At 41.0% G+C, this 19,266-nt stretch overlaps 1 protein-coding gene and 1 long non-coding RNA gene across 7 annotated transcripts in view; both read right to left on the bottom strand.

Annotated features, from left to right (window-relative positions):
• Positions 1 to 19,266, bottom strand: part of LOC310757399 — a 495,892-nt gene that overhangs the window by 78,437 nt on the left and 398,189 nt on the right. The window lies entirely within an intron of this gene.
• CHL1 (cell adhesion molecule L1 like) overlaps positions 1 to 19,266 on the bottom strand; it is a 193,754-nt gene that overhangs the window by 78,437 nt on the left and 96,051 nt on the right. For all 6 annotated transcript variants that reach the window (XM_083600452.1, XM_083600447.1, XM_083600451.1 and 3 more), the window contains one exon: positions 3,732 to 3,913. In XM_083600452.1, the coding sequence (XP_083456578.1) occupies positions 3,732 to 3,822 (91 nt within the window). In that variant the 5' untranslated portion in view covers positions 3,823 to 3,913. The remainder of the gene's footprint in view (positions 1 to 3,731; positions 3,914 to 19,266) is intronic.

Raw genomic sequence — 19,266 nt, 5'->3', positions numbered from 1 at the left:
TGATACTTTGGGGGAGGGTGGGCCAAAATCTACACTGGGAGACAGAAAATATGTTATATACCTGCCTAATCACTGAGGCCTTTGCAGGAGACAGTGCTCACAGTGCTCATATCTCCCATGGCTCAGGCATATGGCATCATGGGCCCAGTTCTATGGAGCTCCCTCCCAACTGTATTTAGTGGCAAAGACTTCTTAGAAAAATTACCAAGCATTTCAAGCAGGTTTTCCTGATTTTATGGTTCAACTGGTTTTATCTTTTGTATTGCTTTTGTATCTCCATTGTACACCACCTGATAAGTAAGCAGCGTTAAACGGTATATAAAAGGTTGAAATAAGTAACTAAAGCATGAAAACACGAAGGTCCAGCCTCCACACTGGCCTGGGAAGTGGTAGATCAGTTTTGTTCATATTGGAATTCACAAAACTGAATTCTCTAAACATCCCTATGAGTAATACAAGGTCTTTTGTTTGGGTTTTCCATATAGCCCCAAGGAACGCAGCAGAAACAAATGACTCAAGGATAATAGACTTTGGGTGGCAGTAAACCATTATTCCCATTGTTACAGAGGTTGTAAATTTCTTTTCTTCTTTCTTTTCTTCTTTCTGCTCTTGCATTCTTATATTGTGTGCACATTAAATGTAATTCACCTTCCCCCCCTTTTTAAAAATAAAAACCCTACAAATAATGCCAGGATTGGATTCAAATTAATAGTTAAGGAAGAGAAGTTGTTACCCAACCAAAGTCCATGTGCTGCTCAAGATACCGACATAAACAACCTCAGTTGCCATTGGCATCATCATTCAGGACCACCCACTTTCCATGGTAGGATGACTGGGCTTTACTACTATGCAAATCCTCTATTTCATGCATTTACATTTTTTTAATCCTGAAGAAATTAAAGTGTTGTGAATCTCCACATAACCAAACTATAAAAATGGAAATTGGGCCCTGAAGAGTAATTGACCATAATAGAATTACCACTCCGTTATAAATTACAGGAATGAATATTAGGGTACTGGCTAGAAACTCTTTAAGCCCAGTGAACCAGAAAACTCGGTGCTCTCATGAAATGTGGTATCTTGCTGCACCATATGGTATCTCATCTTCTACATCTCCAACGCCGCCATGCTTTGCCCAGCTTGTTTATAGCCAAATATAATTCATGTTTATTAAAACCATGAAAAGCTTCATTAACAGAAATTAAGAATCAAATGGAAATCTAGGGTCAGAGAAAAGTCAAATAGTCTGGGAACAGGTAGACCAGAATTCCAATTATGTGATTTATCAGGGAATTTGAATATGATCTGAAGAAATAATTCATTCTCTTAGTGAATGGAGACCAAAGGAATTAATTCATTTTTTAAAAAAAATATTTGCTAAATCTGTTTTCAATTAAAATGGGGTTGCATTTTCTTAATCCCAGTCTTTTCATGTTCAAAGTAGATTGCAAGTGTGCACTCTTATCTAGTTATGGCATTGTGTATCAAAATAAAAAAGTACTCCACAACCTATGAGCTTTGCCACCACTCTTTTAAGATGAGGCATGAGACTGATATGAGGTGCTTGCTAGCAAGGACCCCATGGATGGAAAAGTATATTGAAGCATTAAATGAAAGCATGCATGCCTCCCTTTAGCAGTGGTTTGGAAGACAGAAACCTGCCCGTCCACCTCACATGTAGCAGGGTAGGGTTAGGTGGTCCCAGTGAGAATCCAAGAGGAAATTTTGGTGCTTTTGCCTGATTGGCCAAGGGGTGTGGTTTGTTTTGCCTTCTCTGGTTGGTAGGTTGATTGGTTGGTTGCTCAGGTTGCAGTACATTGATTGGGTTAATTTGGCCACATATGTACATAATTGGGTCACAATGTCCAGGTGCATTGTGGGTAGAAACAGATGAGAGCTGCATGGTATGCTGGTGGACATTATGAGGCATCAACAAAACATGGTAAACTGCAGAAAGAGTTCTTTCTAACAATTCACCTCCTAAATTTTGGTTTGAAGTTCTTACCCTGAGATCTACTCTACCAACTCATCACCGATTACTGTCTTAAGGGGATCTTGGAATGGTCCACTATTGGGCACTGACAGACTCATTCATAGTGATGAGGAGAATACTTGAACTGAGAGGGTTCAAAAATGTAAAGAACATGGAAACTCACAAGACCAAACACTAAAAAATGGAGCCCATTTAGGCCCGTCCAGCTACACTCTGAAAAGGGTGTCAAAACTCTCCTCTCCCCACGCCTCTTTGTTCTTGTTTCTCATCTCCACAAACAGTAAAAACCCTTATCTTTGCAAAGTGGAGGTGGCATAAGAAGGCCCGGAGAGATTCCCAAGACCAAAACATGCATAAATTTATTTAGCAATATTTTCTGGGGTGAATTTTCAACCACTGGGTTATATAATTAATGTCTGGCACTGATATAGCCACCTTGGGTTCTATGTTTCACTGGGATACCAAGCCAATTGTAGGTGGGTTCTTAAGAATATAGGAAGAGTTTGCTGGATCAGGCCAACGACCCATCTGGTCCAGCATAACGTTCTCACAGTGGCCATAAGCACAACAGGAATCCCCACCTGCGATTCCTAGCAAACGATATTCAGATGCACAATGCCTCTGACAGAGATGGTAGAACCTAGTCATTGTTGATAGCCTAGTCCTCTGCCTAACCCTCTTTTAAAACCATTTAAGTTGGTGGCCAAGGGACGCGGGTGGCGCTGTGGGTTAAACCACAGAGCCTAGGACTTGCTGATCAGAAGGTCAGCGGTTTGAATCCCCATGATGGGGTGAGCTCCCATTGCTCGGTCCCTGCTCCTGCCAACCTAGCAGTTCAAAAGCACGTCAAAGTGCAAGTAGATAAATAGGTACCGCTCCAGCGGGAAGGTAAACGGCGTTTCCGTGTGCTGCTCTGGTTCGCCAGAAGCGGCTTAGTCATGCTGGCCACATGACCCGGAATCTGTATGCCGGCTCCCTCGGCCAATAAAGCGAGATGAGTGCCACAACCCCAGAGTTGGTCACGACTGGACCTAATGGTCAGGGGTCCATTTACCTTTTTTTAAGTTGGTGGCCAGCACTGTCTCCTTTGGGAACAAGTTCCATAGTTTAACTCTGCACTGCATGAAGAAGTCCTGAATCTTCCAACATGCAGCTTCAATGAATATTTACAAGTTTCAGTGTTGCAAGAGAGGTAGAAAGGCTTTTTCTCTATCCACTTTCTTCCCATCATGTATAATTTTATAAACTTCTGCCTTCTACCATGTCACCTCTTACTCACATTTTCTCTAAATTAAAAAATCCTAAATGCTGCAACTATTCCTCACATTGGGAAATGTCTTCGTAGTTGTCCATCACATATAGCACCTCAACAGCAGGCCCACAAGCCACCTGGGCAATCTCACTAGGGTGAAATGCTTTGTATTTCTATTTAAATTTCAGCAATTACTTCTAAAGCTGCATCCACACATATGAATATTGCAAATCTGTGTGCTCCTTTGCCCTCTTATTCTTCTGGTGCTGCATAAGTGACCACTGTAACCAACAATGAGCTGTTTGCACCTGTTTACTGCACTGCATGAACCAATCGAGAGAAGAAATCAAAACTTGCATTTCTATCGCATACAAATTCCCCAGAGGCCACACTGGAGCATAACAAAGCTCAAAATGGAAACAGCACATTTGGACGATTTAATCTGTTCTCCTGCAGGAGAACATTCAGTAAATAGCTACAACTTACCAGAAAGAGGGATTTCAATGGCCACTGCCAAACTTAATACAAAGAGAAGCAGGCACACAGCGGCCCCTTTTGTGTTTGATGGCATCTCCATCTCTCTTCTGTAAACAGGGAGTCCAAACAGATTGAAAAGTGCCTTGCAGTTCTCCTCTTGTTCCGTTTAAAACACTCCTGGAGAGCGAAGCCTGAAAATGGCAGCAAAGAGAAAACCACATAAATAAATTCAAGGCATCAGCTCTAATTTTGTTAGGAAAATGAAGAAATAGTCAAGATTTATAAGCTGAAACATAAATCATAGTAACATACACATTCTAATTTATTCTCCCTCCACTTCTGATCCCACATTCAGAAAGGGGGGGGGGGCTTAACAAAATCAATTACACCACAGAAATCTAATTACTTTTTTTTTTTGCTTGCATACATGAAAAAGTGGCTAATTTTTTTGCCTCATTTGTAATAGTTTCCATTCATTTTTTTCCTCAATTAAATGCAATTTGGTAAGCAATTACAAAGAATCTAAAGAAGAACATAGGGATCATAAATAAGATTTTTCATAGCTCATATTTTCAACATCTTTCAGTTGTGCTGTTCAGGCAGGAAAGTTTGCCTCATTTCGTTGTTGAAACCACTGTATTAAGAAGCTCTGGGTCCCCTACGCTCACCCACAATACAACTCCAGATATAGATATATCAATGACTATGAATACTTCCTACAATTGTATCCCACTTTCTTCCACCGTGGAACCCAAAGCATGTCTCCCATCCAGCCACTGACCAGACCAGCACCCAGACTTGCTTAACTTCAGCAAGGTGCCTTCAGACCCCATGTGCTTTCAGACCTTATTACGTGCCCCATAATAAGGGCAAGGCAGCAAAAAGTCAAAACATCAAACTTGCTGCCAACAGAGGAAGCAAATGTCAAAACTCCAATAACCCTTTAACAGCAGTAGTGGGTGGCAGAGAGGGAAGCCAATGCGGCACTACTGCCAATGTGGCTGCACAACTCCAACCTCCCAGCCACCTCCTCCCTCCTCCTAAGTGACCATGATGATGATGAAGAAGAAGAGTTTGGATTTGATATCCCGCTTTATCACTACCCGAAGGAGTCTCAAAACGGCTAACAATCTCCTTTTCCCTTCCTCCCCCAAAACAAACACTCTGTGAGGTGAGTGAGGCTGAGAGACTTCAGAGAAGTGCGACTAGCCCAAGGTCACCCAGCAGCTGCAGAGACGTGAACCTGGTTCACCAGATTACGAATCCACCGCTCTTAACCACTACACCATGCTGGCTCTCTTTATCACTACCTGCTGCTTTCAGGAGGCCAGGTGTGCAATAGTGCACCTCCCCGGCCAACCATTCCTGTTTAACATCTCTTGCTAAACCTTTCAAAAAGGTTTCAAAATAAAATGCAGACTTACGGGGGCGGGGGGTGGAATACTGTGGCTTTTTGTTGGTCTCTCTGCTAAATATTCAATGCTGTAAGAAAGAATCATTGCTTGGCAGTAGTTTTTTTTTTATGGGTGTCACACTTGCCCCAGTAAAATTTGCCTCAGTCATGAAGTTCACCCATAAACTCATTCAGTCTCCCCCTAACCTACTTTAGAGATTTGTTGTAAGGATAAAATGAGAGCAGGCAAGAAGCCGTCAACTACCCTGTGCTCCTTGGAAGAAAAGCAGAGTACAAATGTTACTAAACAATAATAAAAAACGATCGGCATTTAAAAGCCAAAAGTGCTGTTAGGAGAAAAATACCCCAAGATAAGGAAAGAAAAGTCTTGGCCTGGCAGCCAGTGGCCATCCTAATGGAAGGTTTGGTGCCCATTTATCCCAGCAGAAATTTTTCTGGAGCACAATTTGAACTAGAGAGAAGCAGACTTACCTTTTTGCTTTTATCATTCAGAGGAAGAAGGCAGGCAGCCAGAAAGTGACACTTATAAAGCCCCAGAGAGACAGCAAGAAACAGCTGGCTGACCAGCAATTATTGGGAGGGTGTTACAGGCCATTGGTTTATAACTGGGTAGAAATTATGGAGATCTCAGCAGTTTTTTGACTCAATGCCAGAATTAAATGAGTGGGGCTTTGATGGAATTTCATATTCAGAGGCTCCCTCCCACCACCCCTCTCCCTACGGTAAAAATCAAAGCTGAAAATGAAATGGGATTTGAACCAGAGCAGATTCAAACTAGATCACAGTATAAGCATATGCACATATTTTTGGGACCTGAATGTACACCATCTTCCAGCCATTGTGCTTATTAGATAGGCTTGGGCAAGTTATTATGGATTTATACGTCAGGAATGAGGAAATTGCGAACCTCCAGATGCTGTTGAACTCCATCCCACCAGCAACAACCAGCATAGCTAATGGTCAGGGGTGATGGGAACTGGAGTCCAACCAATTTAGAGGGCCACAGGTCTCCATATGCCCGCTATAGAGTCACAGTCAGCTGCAGTAACCAGGCAGCACAGGGAATGGCCAAGCAGTCCCCTCATTAGCAGCTGGTGTCCGTCTGGGCCAGCCCATCCATACCCAATGAAATGCAGTGTCACAGGCAATGCATTCCTTTGCCACCTTATGCGGGTGCAACTGGTCGTGTTGGCGCTCCTGTTGTGCAAGCAAAAGTTAAGATTGTACCTGTGCTCATATGCTCTTAGATGTCTTGTGCTTCTCACATAGCCTGAGCTAGCAGCTGCTCTTCAAAAGTGTGGGCAGCGAGCAGGTGCTCTACAGTGCTAACTTTTGGAAGAATTATTTATTTATATTCCTCCATTTAAACACTGTTTTCCTCCAAGGAGCTCAAGATGGTGTACATGGTTCTTCAATTCACCATTTTGTCCTCAAAAGAACCCCATGAGGTATGTTAAGCTGAGAGGCAGTGACTGGCCCCAGTGAGTGGGGATTCGAACCCTGGTCTCCCAGGTCCTAGTCCAATACTACTACAGTGGTACCTCAGGTTACAGATGCTTCAGGTTACATACGCTTCAGGTTACAGACTCCGCTAACCCAGAAATAGTACCTCGCGTTAAGAACTTTGCTTCAGGATGAGAACAGAAATTGTGTGGTGGCGGCGCAGTGGCAGCGGGAGGCCCCATTAGCTAAAGTGGTACCTCAGGTTAAGAACAGTTTCAGGCTAAGAATGGACCTCCAGAATGAATTAAGTTCTTAACCCAAGGTACCACTGTACATCACATTGCCTCTCTGATGCTTCTGACACCAGCCATGCTAACCTGCACACAGACTGGAATAATCTTAGGAATGCTGTCCTAAGCTCTGCAGGGAAAAGACAAGGCAATAATGAATAAATTCTGCATACTGAAATGAAGCTTCAAATGGCAATAAGTACGCAACAACTTTTCAATTCATCAGCAGGCTCCTTGAAAACCTTATCCCATTTCTTTTCCTTTCCTTTATTTTCTTCCCAAAGTAACATGCCTTTCAATATAAGTGAAAAGTTTGACTGCACTCACTAATTGGCCTGTTGCGGGATTCGCCTTTGGCTCCTAAGCTTTTGAAGAGCTTCAAACAGGTTCCACCCACCAGTTCAATCTGAGAGAAAACCTTCCCCCACATCCCACCACCAAAAAAAGCCTCATGCACAATTATACCCAAACAGCAGAAATTTTAGTATTGTTCCAGATATGGGTTTCAGCTACGAGTATCTGAGTGTTTAGTGTAGCTTAAAGTGGCAGCATGACATCAAACAACATGGAACTTTCTGCCTCCATGCAAAGCAGGAAAATTGCAATGTGGTGACATTTTTCAACAGTTCTAGAGACGTTTTAAATGTGCCCTTTACTCCAATTGTTTTGATCTACAGGAAGCTACTTAGTTTAAGAGCTCAACAAAATAAAAGGGAAGTCAAGTCTGTCAGCGGTTTCCCCCAAAGCAGACTTGCCATTAATATGTGGGTAGCTAGATGGGAAGCAAGTCGCCACTTTGATTATCAATGCATGCAAGGCTAGAGTCAGGGAATAGCTTTGTTGGGCTTCTGCTAAGACTCAAGCCACGGAAGGGGTTCTGCTGCCAACTGCTAGATTCCAGTAACTGCTGCTACTATTCCTTGCTGTTGTTACCTGCTCAACGGCCTTTCTGGAGCCTATAAGCAAATACCAACAGGAAGGACAATAAGCATACCTGCTTTGCTTCCTCCATCTGGTGGTGCAAACAAGTGCAAACAAGGCTAGGAGGAAAGGGACAAGCGAATGAACAGTTATGATGGTGACAAGAAGAAAGTGGATGTATTCAAGGCCCAAGAGCCACCTAAATCATGGATCCAGGACCATGTGCAAGGGAGAGTTGGACAAAGGAGAAGATGGGGGGAAATGGGTGGCAGTAATAATGGCATGTTGTGAAGGGGGTTGCACAATAGGAGAGAAGATGAGGCATGGAAATGGGGCTGATCTGTATGCAAGAGAGAGTTGAGAAATGTAAGGAGGAAGGTAGGGGCGGAAAGGGAGCAGAGGTGAAAATGGGGGTGCAAAAAAGAAGGGAGCAGGAGGCATGGGAATGGGGTTGAAGATGAAAGCAGGGGCGTGAAAGTTTCAGAATAATAGGAGGGGATGGTGGATTCATTGGGTGGAATGGTGGATAGTTGGGTGGAAGGGGGATAGTGAGCATAGTAGTTGCAATGTGTGGGAGAAGGGCGATGCAGAAGGATGTATGGCACAAAAAGGAGGAAGAATGAACATGGGGGTGAAGGTAAAAACAGGGGTGCAAAGTGGGACTGCAGAATAAAGAGAGAGAAATGGCTTGGGAAGATGAAGAGTGAGCTGAGTAGCTGCATGAGGTGGAAAGGAGAAGCTTTAAGGAAATGGTTCCCAAACGGTTTTAGACCACCACCTGCTTGGTTCAATAAACTCATCCCCAATACCATACCCCATAAATAGCATTCTGAATAGTGGTTTGCACGACCCACTATGGAAGATAATGACACAATAAAACTCAAAACACTAAAAATTTAATTGCGTTTTCACTGGAAATTCAATTAAAACTATTTAGTTTAATTAATTCAACAAAATTGATGAGTTTGATCCAGTGATACCAGCTTTTCAAAGCCCGATGCCCATGCATACCTCTAGTGCCCCACTGATGCCCCTAACCTCTAAATGCCTCTACAACAGTGAATGTAGAATATAGAATGGCTGGTGAGCCCTTTGTGCAGTTTTATGAAGTTGTTTGTACAAGTTAGGCTGCCCAGGAGAGAAGACCCTGTGGTGTTAAATCAACAAAAGGTCACCAATTCCAGTAAAAATGTTTTCTTTCTTACGAAGGCAATATTAGAGATGCAGCGAATGTATCACTCTTTCTTTGCTGTGCTCTCCCATTTCCTCAGCTCAAGGTTTTTTAAAAAGCAAATAATTTGAATTCACTGTGGATAATTACCCATAACTCCTCACCTACAATTCATTATTTACTGTACCCTTTGACTAATAGTAAATACTGATTGCTTTGAGGACAGCTCATTTCTTTGTTTAATGAGATGCCCTTTGCTTGCAGCTTGCCATTTCCACAAAATATACCAGTTTATAAAGGAGCCATGTCGTTCTTGATTCCAGTATTGTACATTACCTTTTCCTGGAATACATCATAAAAAAATATTGGACAACCAAACAGGATAGAAAATATTAAAATTCAATTTATCTCCTAAAGCTCCTGAGCAATTTTCACCACATGTAATTGCTGTATTAAAAATAGCTCATAAATTCTAACAGCATGACAAGCCAAAATCTCAGATTACAGTTTTGCTGCAAGAAAACTAAATTACATTGTACCACTAAATACAGCCTTCTAAGATATTTGTCTCTTTGCTGTGCCAGTGCCCATAAAAAAAATCCATGCTCTCAAATCTAGATCTTGTAAGTTTTTATACAGTGCAGCAAACAAAAAATAATATAATTGGATTTGTGCAAGTTTGGCAATAGTTAATGCTACAGATGACCTTTACTTTAGCTAAATACAGATTTAATTTGCCATGTTAAAAGGTTGCTACATAAAAGTCATTGGCAATTAGAAATTAGAGCTTCAGGGCTGCCAGATAAATGAAATGGCCAGATAAACCTTCTAAAATAATTTTCTAATTTCAGAAATTAAATATGCTGAATATTGCACAATAAGTGTGAGATATGTGGTCGCTGTTCTGTGTGACCAGTAGCAAAGTGTATGCACTGCTACATTGTGCTGAGATGACAAAAACTGAATTAAACAGAGCTCTGGTGGGTATGGCCTTAGTTTTCAAAAGCAAAACAGGATTTGTTGATATCCAAAGTACTTTTCCTACCCCACCTCATTCAAAGTATCGCATTATCCACACATAATGTTAAGGCATGCTTTGTTCAATTGACCACAAACCATCTCACAGATGAGCAAACAATTCATGGCTTGTTTCTGCAAAGAATCTATTGCTTTCCAGATGTTTTTGCCTCATGTCTTTGCAGCTTGGTGAGGTTCTGGAATGGGATGGCCAAACAAACCATAATTCAAGAAAGATGTTCTGTTTAGAGATGCACAGCAAACCATAGTTAAAAAAAAAACAGACTGTGATTTGCAAGCAAACAACAAGCCACAGCGCTTTGGCTTGCTTTCTTCTCCTTCATAAACAAAGCTTAACAAACTCTATATCCCCCCATCTCTCAAGCTCCTATGTGGAAGAAGCCCACTGAAAGTGGGCTAATGCACAAGATTCCTTGTGATAATATGAATTTTCACATGCATGTGAGCAGAATGCTCATGATATTACACTGGTGGATAAATGAAATAACTCTCTGTGGTTACGTTGGTTGTTTGTAATGTTCAATTAAAGTTGTGGTTTTTTAAAAGAGAATAATACCACCACAAGTACAACCTTACAGACCTAGATCATGAAAAAAGTGGGACGTGACAACAGGGGGAAATTTTGCCACAGGCAGTCCTGAATTCAAAGTTGACTTTCAATGATCAGAATGGCAGGCAGCAGTCCAGCAAAATATACCACAAGCTTTGGATTATCCCCTATTAAATCAACAAATATGATTTATTCAGAACCTGACTTGTGCAGAGATTCTGTGGACTCTTAGATCTTGCCTAGAAAAACCCTGTTCAACTCTTTATATTTTATTTCTATCACGGGTTGCCATAAATAATCACCTTCACCCATTAAAACTTACTGAAGTGCTGCAATTTCACTTGCTTTATCAACAGTGCCAATGAATGCAGCATTTTCCAAAGCAACCATTCTCCTTCAGCTTGGACTGTATCTCTCAGGCATACTCCCCATTTGTTGGCATATCTAGTCATTTCTGCCTCTGGTGGCTGCTAATTTCCTCTTCTTTCTTGCTTGGGGTTAGCTTTAAACTGATGGGCACAGCAGGAGTGCAATATGGTGGACAGAGTAGCTTCCTGAAGCAAGGATACAGTTTATTCATCCCCACTGAAAGCAGAACGGAGAAGGATTGATATGCTTTAAGGGAAGGTCTAAAATCAATTCCAGTCAATCAAGGCATCCATCAAGATATGATCTCGTTCACGCATTAATAGGCCACAACAGGAAATGGGGACAGCACAATTTTAGGACGGAGAAAATTTGAAATCAAATGCTTCAGTAATAAGTCACTGTTCTCAGAGGGTGAGGTGGACCTCTTTTGGGGAACACTGACCTTTGCAGAGGTGCTTCCATATACTTGTTGTATTAAGTCAGGGGTTCACTCTCATGAAGATCACACCAAACAGTTTTTACTAAGCATGAAATTACAACTAACAGGTTTGAAAGTAGCTCTTCTTTCACCCTGCTCTGGCTTCACCTTTCTCCAGAAATCCTTTCTAAACTTCGACCCCTATTATCCTTCTAAGGAAGTGTCTCTAAATTACAACAGTCACTACATTTGACAGTGTAGGTCTGAGTTTGATTATGATGGGAGCTAGTCAATAATCCCATTCACACGTGATCCCACAAGATCAATGCGATGTAGAAAGCTGAGTCTTTTTTAATAGTGCCAGTGTTAAGAGCAATGGGGCCAACCCTCTATATTTCACAAGCTTTTTTCCCCCTTAGATTTTTTTTTCCCTTCCAGAAGCCATCCAGCATTATTAGACCTTGCATTCTGGACCTCAAGTTATCCATCACTTCTACTCTTGCTGCCAGTGCCTCTGTTCTGCTGTGGCAAGCAAGTGCAGTACTGTACAGACTCATTATAGCTTGGTTCCTTTCTTCTGAAATAGACTTTAGATCAATGCAACAACACTCGAGCAGTGCCTGTGAAAAAGTTGCCATGCAAAAGCCACTTTCCATGTTCAGACCATTAGGACATTGTGGCTCGTTGAATGGATAGTGGCACCCTCTCTCTATTGTCTGTCAAAGACTTTTCTTTTTCAACTAGTCTTCTAAGTAAAGATTTTTAGCCATTGTCATTGATTTTGAAGCATTTATATATCTCATTGTTTTTAATTGTGTATATAGAGAGAATTGTTTTATATATGCTTTTATTGTACTGCAAAATCACTTCATAGGAAGCAATTCACAAACTACTGGGCTGAGTTTAAGACGTTATTACTATATAAAGCCTTTAATTGGCTGGGACCAGTTTACTTAAGGGACCGTCTTACCCCATACAGGCTGAACTGACTTCAATGTGCAGAACATGCACTTCTGCAAGTGCCACACAATGTCCATTCTCCATTTGTAAGGCATCATTCATTTTGTTTGGCAACATCTGCACTATGGAACTACTTGCCTATTTGACATGAAGCAGGTGCCAGCACTGTATTCTTTCACTTGTTGAAAACTTTTCTCATTCAGTGGGTCTGTCCAGGCAGATGGATTGGTTTGATCAGTTTTAAAATTTGTTTTAGATGTTTCATGTTTTTAGTTTTAGTTCTTAAATGTTTTAAATATGTTTCAGGGCTCCCCCCCCCCCAGCAAGAACTCATCAGAACTCAAGTTCTGGCACCTCTCAGGTGGGTGCCATTGCTATTATAAGAGAACAAGGGAGGCATTCATTGTGAGTTCCAGCACCCCTTTTTCTAGAAAAATAGCACTGTTTTTATTACACTTTTTAACTGTATTTTTTTTATTTATTGCAGAAGTGTTTGCTGGCTTGGGCTCATTTAGGAGGAAGGTCAAGATATAAATTTAGTAAACATATAAATATCCCCCATCCCAGCAGTGCAAACCCTTTTCTTTTTTTAAGAAAACACACACACACACACACACACACACACACACACATTTCTGATGATGTGGAGAAAACTGCCCAGCCTGCATGGGAACAATTGCACAGGAACAGCTTGCTGCACAGAGCCAGCCAGCATGGGAAGCCATTTAAGGTGTTCTCAGCTCAACATGGTGACTGTTTGGTGTGTGCCCTGGACCTCATTTCATGCCTCTAAATATTCTGATATTTAAGTCATACACTGGTCTGAATGGCAATCCAACTGAGAAGCCAGATGTCATTTCAAAAAATAGCTTCTCTGACTTGTGTGTTTTAGTCAAGCAAATTGGAGACCAGGTGGCAAAATTGGATAGGGCAGTAAAATAATGAGTAGTTTTATCTCTTTAAATATAATAATTAAAACCTGTAAATCAAGGGCTTGTGATGCAATTTATTTGCCTTCATATGGGGTGGGGCATCTACATCCTATCTTTAGCAAAATTGATACTGTATGGTATAGTATTTTCTAAACCTTGTACAAGTTGCTACACACTTCATGTTTGTGATTAGCTGGAGTTTATATGTCAATTGTCTTAGGTGACAGTACTCTGACATCACAACTTTATGAACATATACTAATTTTCTAGTTTCTAAATATTTTGGTGTTTGAGGAACGAGACTCACTTTGATAATAAGACTAGGGATGTACTGAATTGTACATTTTGAAGCTACTATTTCACTAACGTTTTGATTAAACATTTCATCACAGCCCATGGAAGTGACTATGCCTCCCTTTCACAGTAACCCATCATTTCTTGGCATAAAACAAACACACTTGTGCATTCTTCTGATTATCCAGCCTACCATAACTTGCCTTTTTTAGCAAACTGGGGCCATTCAGACCTTGATAGCATGCACCATCATTGTCATTTGTGCCAACTAAAATGTAGCAATAGTGGCAAGGTACCAATATCTTCCTAGGGCCAAGAGCTGTAAAGCAAACTATTTCACCTCCCACATTCCGTGCTGTTTTTAAGCGATGCTGTTTTCTATCTCTGTGACTCTTCCCTGCAGCCATCACTTCAGCTTCTATCTTTGCCTTCTAATTTCTGGAAGCAGTGCTGGATTTACGTATAAGCTAAACAAGCTAGAGCTTAGGCCCCCACTCTCTTGGGGCCCCCCCCAAAAATTCTAGATTATGAAAAGGAGGAGGAGGAGGATGTCACACATTGATTAATTAAGTCAACCCTTATTTGTTTCCTTGAACTGTGTTTCTGGAGTACATTCTGCTCTCGAATTGCAGTTTGAGAACACTATGTATGACATGGAACAATCCAATGGAGTTGCACATGAGGCAAGGTGGAGAAATTTGGTTTGGTTCACATTTGAATCCCTCAAACAATAATGTTAGCTTGAAATGCACGTGCCCTTTGAAATTCGCACTTCCCTGAATTTTGCAATGCAGTTCTCCAACAACAAAAAATGTCCCCCTTCCAACAACACAACCAAATGCATTGTGTTACGCATAATTGTTTGGAAAAAATGTGTATATTAGGAGGAAGGCTCATTAAAATTCTGACAAATATTCAAAATGATTGTTTTTTAAAAATGGCTAAATTAACCCAGCAACCCACCCCCTCACACACACACAAACAATTCCCACTGTAGCCAACCAAAGACAATCAACCACACCCTAGGCCAGGCATAGGCAAACTCCGGCCCTCCAGATATTTTGGAACTACAATTCCCATCATCCCTAGCTAACAGGACCAGTGGTCAGGGATGATGTATCTCAGAACTTTGCTTCAGGATGAGAACAGAAATCGTGGTGCAGCGGCAATGGGAGGCCCCATTAGCTAAAGTGGTACCTCAGGTTAAGAACAGTTTCAGGTTAAGAATGGATCTCCGGAATGAATTAAGTTCTTAACGCGAGGTACCACTGTAGAAAGAGAACTTACCCAAGTGACGTTGACACACAAGCCCCATACATAAAATAAGTAAAAGAACATAAGCTTTATCACCCCACCCCTCTCTCCCTTCTCCCCCTATTTTCTTCCCAATCCTATACTGCATATAACACCAATGTCTCACAACAAATGTAACTGACCTGTAGAAAATGCAACCTGAAGAAAGAGACAATGCATGTGCATTTGTAAATGAGGAAAATCACACACACACACACACAAAATGGAATGTGGCAAACTGAAGTTAAGATTGAAGAAATAATAATAATAATAATAATAATAATAATAATAATAATAATAATAATAAATTTATACCCTGCCCATCTAGCTGGGTTTCCCCAGCCAGATGGGCAGCTCCCAACAGAATATTAAAAACACGATAAAACATCAAACATTTAAAACTTCCCTAAAGAGGGTTGTCTTCAGATGTTTTCTAAAAGTCAGGTAGTTGTTTATTTCATTGGCAGGAGGACATTCCAAAGGGTGGGTGCCACCACCGACAAGGCCCTCTGCCTGGTTTCCTGTAACCTCAATTCTCACAGGGAGGAAACTGCCAGAAGGCCCTCAGAGTTGGACCTCCATGAAATAGACAACTGAGAAAAACCTAAATTGCAGATTCACTCATTTCTAGTCTGTGCATAATGCAATATGCATTATTCCTTTCCTCTGGTAGTCCCATAAAAAGGGAAAGAAAACCCTCATCCAGAAGATTAGGGTACTCTATGGTGCAGAATTCAATGTTGTACAAGATACAGCAGTCAAAAAATCCCTGGGTATATGAAGAAACACTATTTCACATAGCTCTTTGGAGCCTGGCCTAAGTCTAGTTGAAGCTGAACCAAACATTTGTTCTCATCTCTCTAAATAGATTTCCATTTACCATTTCTGTCCTTAAACCTTCAAACAATCTGTTTTGTATGTATTTCAGACAGCAATTTGAGTCAGTAACAGCTTGGAAAGCTTTCAGGAGTGATGTGTTTCTCACACAACCTCCTCAGCTTAAACTGCTAAGGTTCGGATGACTATAAATAAATACCTTCCTGATAGTTTCAGGCAATGATACAGAGATGTTTGGCTGTGTTTCTATTGCTGTTGCTGCACATCTTGATCTCTATCTATTTCATTTATTCATTTATTTCACAACAGGTATAGCTTGATTGTAATCAAACCTCAAAGCAGTTTACAAAATCTACTTCACGCCACCTTAAAACACAGCCCAATTACAATCTTGCAAATGCTATTTTAACCTGTGATTATTTGCATCACTAAAAACTATATATGATAAGGTTGCTATTTTCCCCACACTCATTGCTCTGTCCTTATGGCTGCCAAAAGTATCTGACAATTTAGATTTGATTATCTTTGTTCTTATCCATGCAGAACAGCTGCCCTACAAAGGACGTTTAAGGGGCCTATTTCTCAAGGCCTATTTGCCTCTTACAGAACACTGTTAGTTGACCTGGAAAATGTGACATATAATTGTCACTAATGTCTGTTTTTATCTTTTCAGCGAATGACATTGGCACGCTACCGGTTAACATGTGCTCCGAAAGGACACGGGCACTTCACCTTCAACAGGAAAAAGGATGAGGACAGACATAATATGAAAGAGCATTCTACAGACAAACTGCAAGTGAATTGAAAAGATGTGCATGCCAGAAAACTCGCTTCTCTGTCGGTTTTGTCCCTTGTGCTTAACTCCCTAGCCTCTTCTTCCTTCCAGACCTGTACCAACAAGAGCTTCTAAGTCAGAATGGAGGTGAAAAACTTTTCTTTCTTATGCTTTATTAGTTAAAAATTATATAACAAAGATATTCAGTGAATGTTAAGGACAAAATAAAGATGAGCATAAAAATAAACAATCGTTACTTCCTTAATTGACACTTGCTTTGTACATCATTTTGTAATTGAATTTGACATGACCGCCAATCCTCCCATTCTGTTCTCAAAATAAATTCCTTGAATACACACTTAACTTTATTTTCTCCATGTTGTTTAACTTACTTTAAATTTTGTAAAATTATCCTGTTTGCGCACAGAAGTTCAATCAAACTCTGCCAACAGATTAATATTTTGACAATGTTCTTTTACATTGATTCGATATATATGTCCCACTCTCTGATAAATTTTTCATCTGCAACATCTCATAGCCTTGCTGATAATCTCACCAGTTCAGTGTACTATCTTAATTTATTTTTACAGTCTGAGTTGGATGGGATATCCTCTCCCTTCCTACCTTTTGCAATTAGAATTCTGGCGGCAACTGTGGCATACATAAAAACTCTCCTGGACTTTTTGGGAATTTCATTACCCATAATTCCTAGCAGGAAGGTTTCAGGTTTTTGTGGGAAAGAATATTTAAACATTCTATTAAGCTCATTGTAAATCATTTCCCAGAACTTTTTTTTTTTACAGTTCCACCACATATGTATCCATGTGCCTTCAGTAACTTAATTATTTCAGTGCCTTGCAAACTTCTCATAACAGGCTTCTAATGGTTCCAGAACTAAGTTTACAAAGGGAATAATAATAATAATAATAATAATAATAATAATAATAATAATAATAATATTTTTAAATTAAATGCTGCCCATCTGGCTGGGTTTTCCTAGCCACCCTGGGCAGCTTACAACACATATAAAAATATAACAAAACATCAAACATTAAAAAACAAAATAGCCTATACAAGCAACAAAAAACCAATAATTCAATAAAATCAATAACAATAACAATAATAAACATATGAGGTTATTAAAACTTGCACCATTCAGAAAAGCTGTGTTGGATGCAACAGAGGTGGGGAATGTAAAATTGGACTTACTGTGATAAGGTCATTTTCTACAGGAGATGGAGAGGATATGTCCACCCCACTTGCCTCACTACGCAAGCCATGTGTAAATTAGAAAATCTTACCAATGCATGTGGGAGCACGGCTGAACCAGAAAGAAACAAACAGCAACCTCAGAACAACAACCAAGTATGGGTAAAAATATATAAAAGGAAGTAAAGGATATGGGAAATAGAGAAGAGTATTCCAGAGAAAACATGAATCCTCCTGTCAGGATTTATGATCTCCCCCTCTCACACCAAGAGATGTCAGGCTGGTGGTTTTACAACGTTCAGATTTATTGGTATTTACACAGTAGCTCAGTGTGAGCACACAGCTCAATCTTCCGCACTCGATGGGCCAGTTGAGCCCTCTGGAGGGTAGGCTCTTTTTCAACAGGAAATACGCCATCAGTTGCTCCTCTTTTTGTGGGCTTGACGCCAAGCCTGAACTCTGCCCAACCTCCTAGTACGGGTATACTCCAGAGCAGATAGTCTAGTTTGGCCCCTCCTCCCCTGAGAGCGTGTCTGAAAACTGAGCCCCCTCTGCCTGCCTCACGCTGTCCTGGGAATTTACTATCTGCATTCCAGGACTGGAGAGGCTCACTTCACTCTCTGCTTGTGAAGAAAACAAACCTCCATCTCTTTCTGCCTGCCACCCCCCATGGTCCTCGGAGCCCTTGCTGTCACTCTGGGAAGGAACATTCCTGACACCTCCCTTCTGCCCCATATAGGTATCCCCTCAAATAACTATGAACACACCCTTGATAGGAGAGAATCTAAAAGGATGCCCTGAACAAATACCCCCACCCAGCTTGGGAGCTCAATGAACCTATGACCAACGTCACATTTTTCTGCAGTGGATTGAAGGGTTCTATGGATGGGATCTACCCACTAAGGGCAGGAAGGGAAGAGTGATAGTGACCCAACTAAGTGGGACTGCCTGTCATATCTGTATACCCTCATATCTGCACCACTCTCTGAAGCATTTGCTGACCAATAGAGGCATCGGCTGAGGAACAGGTGTTTAATTTATGTTTGACAAATGCGGAAGGAAGAGGCCACACTGACACCTGACAAATATCTCCCAGAGGGGCATGGGTGGCAAAGGCAGAAAAAACAGTCCTGGCGGTGTGAACAGTCACAAAACCAACCAGCTGGGAACCAGAAGCATCGTAGCATTGAAAAGTACTGAGAAAAGACCCAAACAGCCATCAATAATAGAGCTTGCCCAGGACTCCTATACACACTGTCCGGGCTTGCGTCCCAGAGAGGACATTTTGGTGCTACCAACATAGCAGTTTGACTTCACCCCCAGAGGTGTGCTCCATTGTATCTAGAGGCAGAGAGATGCCAGCAATAACAACTTTACAAAAACCTGAATGTCAGTTGCTGGAAATCACAGGTGAGGAGAGGGCTTTTGTACTTAGGTTAAAATAGTGGGCTTCCCATCTGGTTGACAAAGACCATCTTGATAGTTTAGAAAGGGAACATACCTGTGATCAAAGAACAAGAGTTCGTTTCTTTTCCCACAAGAGAGTAAGGGTTAATAATGCCAGCTGCTTGTCCCTGAAGCGTGATAAAATATCAAAATCCAGGAACACTTCTGTTCATATCAATAGTAC

The sequence above is a fragment of the Podarcis filfolensis genome (genome assembly GCF_964270895.1).
Source record: "Podarcis filfolensis genome assembly, chromosome: 2".
NCBI lineage: Eukaryota > Metazoa > Chordata > Lepidosauria > Squamata > Lacertidae > Podarcis > Podarcis filfolensis.
This window is presented reverse-complemented; position numbering and strand designations above follow the sequence as displayed.